The sequence below is a fragment of the Oncorhynchus kisutch genome, unplaced genomic scaffold (genome assembly GCF_002021735.2).
Source record: "Oncorhynchus kisutch isolate 150728-3 unplaced genomic scaffold, Okis_V2 Okis06b-Okis10b_hom, whole genome shotgun sequence".
Classification (NCBI taxonomy): Eukaryota; Metazoa; Chordata; class Actinopteri; order Salmoniformes; family Salmonidae; genus Oncorhynchus; species Oncorhynchus kisutch.
In genome coordinates, this window is record NW_022261983.1 from 5,220,710 (window position 1) to 5,228,655 (window position 7,946).

Here is a 7,946-nt window from a genome sequence, read left to right on the forward strand (position 1 = left end):
TGACCATTATTATGTTTGTAGGAAAAAGGGGGAGGCTTGCAAGCCGAAGAACACCATCCCAACCGTGAAGCACGGGGGTGGCATGTTGTGGGGGTGCTTTGCTGCAGGAGCGACTGGTGCACTTCACAAAATAGATGACATCATGAGGAATTAAAATGATGTGGATGAATGAAGCAACATCTCAAGACATCAGTCATGAAGTTAAAGCTTGGTCACAAATGGGTCTTCCAAATGGACAATGATCCCAAGCATACTTGCAAAGTTGTGGCAAAATTGCTTAAGGACAACAAAGTCATCACAATGCCCTGTTCTCAATCCTATAGGACATTTGTGGGCAGAACTGAAAAAGTGTGTGTGAGCAAGGAGGCCTACACACCTGTCTCAGTTACACCAAAAGGAATGAGACAAAATTCACCCAACTTATTGTGGGAAGCTTGTGGAAGGCTACCCAAAATGTTTGACCCAAGTTAAAAACTTTAAAGGCAATGCTACCAAATACTAATTGAGTGTATGTAAACTTCTTCCCCTCAGGGAATGTGTTGAAAGAAATAAAAGCTGAAATAAATCATTCTCTTAACTATTATTCTGAGATTTCACATTCTTAAAATAAAGTGGTGATCCTAACAGAACTAAGGCAGGGACTTTTTACTTGGATTAAATTTCAGGAATTGTGAAAAACTGAGTTTAAATGTGTTTGGATAATGTGTTTGTAAACTTCCGACTTCAACTGTACAGTTCATTCGGAAAGCAGTCAGCACTCTTGACTTTTTTCAAATTTTGTTACGTTACAGCCTTATTCTAAAATTGATTAAATTATTTATTTTCCTCACCAATCTACACACAGTACCCCATAATGACAAAGCAAAAACAGTTTTTTTGACATTTTTGCTAATTTAGAAAACATATTAAACTTAAATAAATCAAAATCAAATCAAATCAAATCAAATTTTATTTGTCACATACACATGGTTAGCAGATGTTAATGCGAGTGTAGCGAAATGCTTGTGCTTCTAGTTCTGACAATGCAGTAATAACCAACAAGTAATCTAACTAACAATTCCAAAACTACTGTCTTATACACAGTGTAAGGGGATAAAGAATATGTACATAAGGATATATGAATGAGTGATGGTACAGAGCAGCATAGGCAAGATATAGTAGATGATATCGAGTACAGTATATACATATGAGATGAGTATGTAAACAAAGTGGCATAGTTAAAGTGGCTAGTGATACATGTATTACATAAGGATGCAGTCGATGATATAGAGTACAGTGTCATTGTCAGTGTGTTGGCAGCAGCCCCTCAATGTTAGTGGTGGCTGTTGAACAGTCTGATGGCCTTGAGATAGAAGCTGTTTTTCAGTCTCTCGGTCCCAGCTTTGATGCACCTGTACTGACCTCGCCTTCTGGATGATAGCGGGGTGAACAGGCAGTGGCTCGGGTGGTTGATGTCCTTGATGATCATTATGGCCTTCCTGTAACATCGGGTGGTGTAGGTGTCCTGGAGGGCAGGTAGTTTGCCCCCGGTGATGGGTTGTGCAGACTTCACTACCCTCTGGAGAGCCTTGCGGTTGAGGGCGGAGCAGTTGCCGTACCAGGCGGTGATACAGCCCGCCAGGATGCTCTCGATTGTGCATCTGTAGAAGTTTGTGAGTGCTTTTGGTGACAAGCCAAATTTCTTCAGCCTCCTGAGGTTGAAGAGGCGCTGCTGCGCCTTCTTCACAATGCTGTCTGTGTGAGTGGACCAATTCAGTTTGTCTGTGATGTGTATGCCAAGGAACTTAAAACTTGCTACCCTCTCCACTACTGTTCCATCGATGTGGATAGGGGGGTGTTCCCTCTGCTGTTTCCTGAAGTCCACAATCATCTCCTTAGTTTTGTTGACGTTGAGTGTGAGGTTATTTTCCTGACACCACACTCCGAGGGCCCTCACCTCCTCCCTGTAGGCCGTCTCGTCGTTGTTGGTAATCAAGCCTACCACTGTTGTGTCATCCGCAAACTTGATGATTGAGTTGGAGGCGTGCGTGGCTACGCAGTCGTGGGTGAACAGGGAGTACAGGAGAGGGCTCAGAACGCACCATATTCGATCAGGTGCAAGTCCGGGCTCTGGCTGGGCCACTCAAGGACATTCAGAGACTTGTCCTGATGCCACTCCGCGTTGTCTTGGCAGTGTGCTTAGGGTCATTGCCACTAAAAACATCCCCACAGCATGTTGCTGCCACCACTATGCCTCACCTTCGGGATGGTGCCAGGTTTCCTCCAGACATGACACTTGGCATTCAGGCCAAAGAGTTCAATCTTGGTTTCATCAGACAAGAGAATCTTGTTTCTCATGGACTGAGAGTTCTCTAGGTTTTTCTTTAGGTTTTTCCTCTTACATGCACTGTCAACTGTGGGACCTTATATCGACAGGTGTGTGCCTTTCCAAATCATGTCCAGTCAATTCAATTTACCACAGGTGGACTCCAATCAAGTTGTAGAAATATCTCAAGGATGATCAATGGAAAAAGGATGCACCTGAGCTCAATTTCGAGTCTCATAGCAAAGGGTCTGAACACTTATACAGTGGTGCAAAAAAGTATTTAGTCAGCCACCAATTGTGCAAGTTCTCCCACTTAAAAAGATGAGAGAGGCCTGTAATTTTCATCATAGGTACACTTCAACTATGACAGACAAAATGAGAAAAAGAAATCCAGAAAATCACGTTGTAGGATTTTTTATGAATTTCTATGCAAATTATGGTGGAAAATAAGTATTTGGTCACCTACAACCAAGCAAGAATTCTGGCTCTCACAGACCTGTAACTTCTTCTTTAAGAGGCTCCTCTGTCCTCCACTCGTTACCTGTATTAATGGCACCTGTTTGAACTTGTTATCAGTATAAAAGACACCTGTCCACAACCTCAAACAGTCACACTCCAAACTCCACTATGGGCCAAGACCAAAGAGCTGTCAAAGGACACCAGAAACAACATTGTAGACCTGCACCAGGCTGGGAAGACTGAATCTGCAATAGGTAAGCAGCTTGGTTTGAAGAAATCAACTGTGGGAGCAATTATTAGGAAATGGAAGACATACAAGACCACTGATAATCTCCCTTGATCTGGGGCTCCACGCAAGATCTTACCCTGTGGGGTCAAAATGATCACAAGAACGGTGAGCAAAAATCCCAGAACCACACGGGGGGACCTAGTGAATGACCTGCAGAGAGCTGGGACCAAAGTAACAAAGCCTATCATCAGCAAGGGCATTGAAGATGAAACGTGGCTGGGTCTTTCAGCATGACAATGATCCCAAACACACTGCCCGGGCAACGAAGGAGTGGCTTCGTAAGAAGCATTTCAAGGTCCTGGAGTGGCCTAGCCAGTCTCCAGATCTCAACCCCATAGAAAATCTTTGGAGGGAGTTGAAAGTCCATGTTGCCCAGCAACAGCCCCAAAACATCACTGCTCTAGAGGAGATCTGCATGGAGGAATGGGCCAAAATACCAGCAACAGTGTGTGAAAACCTTGTGAAGACTTACAGAAAACGTTTGACCTGTCATTGCCAACAAAGGGTATATAACAAAGTATTGAGATAAACTTTTGTTATTGACCAAATACTTATTTTCCACCATAATTTGCAAATAAATTCATTAAAAATCCTACAATGTGATATTTTCCTCATTTTGTCTGTCATAGTTGAAGTGTACCTATGATGGAAATTACAGGCCTCTCATCTTTTTAAGTGGGAGAACTTGCACAATTGGTGGCTGACTAAATACTTTTTTGCCCCACTGTATATATAAGATATATCTGTTTTTTATTTGTAATACATTTGCAAAACTGTCTAAAAACCTGTAGATTGACGAGGGACATTTGTTTTAATAAGGCTGTAACGTAACAAAATGTCCAAAAAGTCAAAGGTTCTGAATACTTTCCGAAATGCACTTTAAATATGAAATCCTTTCAACAAAGTCATGCAGTACTGCACTTTGTTGAGCAGTTGAGTAAATAAGACATGACAAAGTATTAAGATTTCAGTAATTTTGTGACATAGTTAACAAAAAGCTAAAAATATATATATTTGGCTGATCTATCCCTAAACTATGCCTAAAGTATAGGGCTTTGTGATATGTTCAATATGTGAAAGACAGAAAATGATCAATAAGAATCAAATAAAATAGCTTGTTACATACCTTGTGTTTCTCTTGAAATTTGTACCTTGGACCAAGTTTTGGAATCAAGTTGGCAAAGGCTTTTTCATCTAGGAGCAGGAAACTCTCTTTGTCAATTTCTTCATCTAGATGTCAGGATACAAATGAAGTCGTAAAGAATCAGGACAACTCACAGCACAAGTGAATTATACAATTCAGTGATGAACCAATAAAATCTCAAAGTGAATCATGTTTCTAAATTAATTTGCCAGTTCTTTCCATCCCTGTCTATAAAATATATGTACAAAAACACTTTAGAAATATGCTTACCTTTGAATCTGTCAATATACTCACTGAAGTTCCATTCAGTTAATTTGTCTCTGACAAAGTTATCCATGAAACCACATTAGGCTAAAACATTAAATGAGAAAGACATACACATTTACAGTTATTACACTTAAGGTTATGCTTTCAGTATTTGCTAAGTCTTTTGCAAATGTAACCCACACCTCCTTAAAGAGCAACAGACTGAGCGATGGGACTTGATGGATTTATTGGTTACGTATGGTTTACAAAGTAGGCATGACTTTAACTATATCAACTTATCTGTTTCCAAAGTGTTTCAGCATAGAGGCTTCATCAGGGTATACATCATGGTGGATTTACAAAGAGTAGTCCTGGGATAAACTCTTCATTCTGATATCACAGCTAAGCATTTAATGAATAGACCTGGGATAAACTCTTCATTCTGATACCACAGCTAAGCATTTAATGAATAGACCTGGAAAAAAATTATATTTTCTGAGACCACAGCTAAGCACAGGTGTTTATTTAAATACGTGTCTGTCTCCCATGACTTAAACCCTGATGAAGGCTTTCTGCAGAAAGTGTTTTTGAATGATTCCCCATTCCAGAGTGCCAGTGGAAGTTTTGGGGATATTGTTTTCTCAATGGGTCAGTGTAGTTTCACATTTCACTCTTCTCTCTCCACAAAGGTCACATGCAAACATATTCAGAAAATGACATTATCTAAATTTGCATTGACTTTCCCTTGAGTGTGTTTAATTCTTGTCCCGATGGGCAGTCTTGTTCTCTATCTGAATTCAACCTTATTTGGTTGGAGAACCAATTGGTTGACATTGTTTCAAAGCAGTTGTTCTTGGCTACAGCAAATATTACCCCGATGAAGGCTCTGGGTGGAATCGGTGGAGATACTTCTTATGAAAAGAACAGAACACAAGTCCCAAAAGTAGGCCTACTTCATTACAATAAAGCTTTGTGTGTAAAATAATAAATAGAAAAATAAAGAGCAGAGCAGAGCAGCAGCAGCCAAGTATGAGTGTAAAAGTGTATGTGAGTGTGCGTGTATGTGTGAACGTGTGTTTGTGTTGTGTCGGTTTGCGTGTCTGTTATGTGTGTGTGTGCATATGTAGTGTATGTGAATGTGAGTGGGTTTTGTGATGGAGTGACAATATAGTGTGCGTGAGTGTGTATATATGGTGTGTATTTAAAGTCTAGTGTGTGTGCGTAGTGTCAATGCAAGATAGAGTCAGTGCAGATAGGCAGATGGTATAAATCTGCAAGATCTAATAGGATCTCTATGGTTGTAAAACGACACAGGATGAGACCCAGATGCAGACACAGGAGGCAGATGGTTCGCGTCTCTGATATTTATTAAAATACAAGGGGCAGGCAAGAGGCAGGTTGAGGACAGGCAGAAGATTGTAAACTAGGTCAGAGTCCAAAAGCTACAGAGTGGCAGGCAGGCTCGAGGTCAGGGCAGGCTGAATGGTATGGCAGGCGGGCTCAGTGTCAGGGCAGGCTGAATGGTATGGCAGGCGGGCTCAGTGTCAGGGCAAGCTGAATGGTATGGCAGGCGGGCTCAGTGTCAGGGCAAGCTGAATGGTATGGCAGGCGGGCTCAGTGTCAGGGCAGGCTGAATGGTATGGCAGGCGGGCTCAGTGTCAGGGCAGGCTGAATGGTATGGCAGGCGGGCTCAGTGTCAGGGCAGGCAGAAAAGGTCGGAACCGGGAGGATTAGAAAAAACAGGAGTACGGAACAACACACAAGACGGTGGGGTTGGTCGAGACGAGGCACTGAAGATTTGTCTCCAGGTCCTGATTGGCACGCTCTGACTGGCCATTGGACTGGGGGTGAAACCCGGAGGACAGACTGGCCGACAACCCAATGAGGGTGCAGAACGCCTTCCAGAATCAGGATGTGAATTGAGGACCACGATCGGAGACTGTGTCGATAGGGTGTCTATGGATTCGAAAAACGTGCTGACCATGAGCTGGGCCTTCTCCATGGCTGAAGGTAACTTGAGGAGGGGGATGAAATGGGCGGCTTTAGAGAACCTATCCATTGTAAGGATGATGGTGTTGCCATCAGATGGAGGAAGCCCAGTGACAAAGTCCAAGGAGATATGGGACCAGGGGCAATGAGGAACAGGGAGTGGTTGAATGAGGCCAGCTTGCCACGGAGTCTTATTCTGAGCACATACCATGCATGCAGGGACGAATGCTGAGAGAGAGCATCAGGCTTCCCATTCTTGGACCCTGGGCAGTAGGAGATGGGAATGTTGAATCTGGTGAATAACAGAGCCCAACGGGTCTGCCTAGAGTTAAGGCGCTTGGCTGTGTGGAGATATTGTAAATTCTTATGGTTGGTTCACACCAAAAATGCATGTTCCGCCCCTTCAAGCCCCCAATCCAACGTCAGAAGTGTCGACCTCAACCACAAACTGAAGGGACGGGTCCGGATGGAGGAGGATAGGGGCTGTAGTAAACCGATGCTTAAGGTCCAAAAACGCCCTGTTAACAGCTGGGGACCATGTGAATGGCACCTTGGGAGAAGTGAGTGCAGAGAGGGGAGAAGCCAGGGTGCTGTAGCCCCAAATTAAGCGACGGTAGAAATGAGCAAATCCCAGGAAAATTTCCGCTGCACTCTGGATGTGGGTTGGGGCCAAATATTTCATGGCCAAATCAACTGAACTCCACTGAAATAAACTCGATATTTGGTTTGACTTTAGGTGATTTGGCCATTAAAAAAGTTTGCTTCTATTGCAGAACAGATTTGTAATGTCTGTAAAACATCACTCAGTCATTCTGCTACTATTTCAAGCTAACCTAATTCATGCTGCCACTTATTTGAAATTAAAGAAAAGGTTTATACTCACATCACATAAAGTTGCAAATCTCTGTATTTCCTTTAAATGAGCCCACACTGATCAACTGAGAGTTTACCATGAAATGTGTGGAAAGTTTAAACAAACATATGCTGATACTTACCACATAAAGGCAAAATTCTACAAATGTATTCTGTGCTACTGACACACCTCTCTACAGCAAACAAACATACTGAACAATGTATGTGGCGTTGGGTAAAGGAGTACAGCAGGATGGGTGTGGCTATTCTTTAACTTGTTCTGACTGGTTTTCCTATTCTAGCTACAAAAAAACACCTCAGTGTGGTAGTTAACCCTAATTTCCCCTCTATAAAATAGAATGACCTTGCTCAGTATATTACTGTGATTGAACAATAGTGCTTAAACTCATTTAAACTAATACAACATCCTGTCATACAATAACTTTGGCTTTATTCAGCTACATCATTTCTTGGCTGTAAAATGATCATGTAAAAAATGTCATGTTTCCAGTAAATGGTTTTAGGGCAAAATTGTATTTTTCTGATCATTTAAGAAAATACCTTTCTTGCATCTTTTATTGAGTGTTTTTAAACATAATAATAATGTGTTGCCAAAACTGGAAGTTATTTAGCAGTTTTCTACTTCGGTAGGGGAAAAAGGA

General features: G+C 42.0%; 1 protein-coding gene across 8 annotated transcripts in view; it reads right to left on the reverse strand.

Moving 5' to 3' along the window:
* The window catches only part of LOC109877351 (nuclear GTPase SLIP-GC-like), a 44,804-nt gene extending 37,271 nt beyond the window's left edge, over positions 1–7,533 (reverse strand). For 2 of the 8 annotated variants that reach the window (XM_031814141.1, XM_031814138.1), the window contains exons 1-2: positions 4,468–5,450; positions 4,180–4,283 (exon numbers count right to left, since the gene is read on the reverse strand). In XM_031814141.1, coding sequence (XP_031670001.1) covers positions 4,180–4,283; positions 4,468–4,534 — 171 coding nt within the window. In that variant the 5' untranslated portion in view covers positions 4,535–5,450. Of the gene's footprint in view, positions 1–4,179; positions 4,284–4,467; positions 5,465–7,315; positions 7,341–7,427 lie in introns of those variants that run through there. The other 6 variants (XM_031814139.1, XM_031814140.1, XM_031814143.1 and 3 more) reach the window with 6 other exon arrangements.
* Between the last annotated feature and the right edge of the window lie 413 nt (positions 7,534–7,946).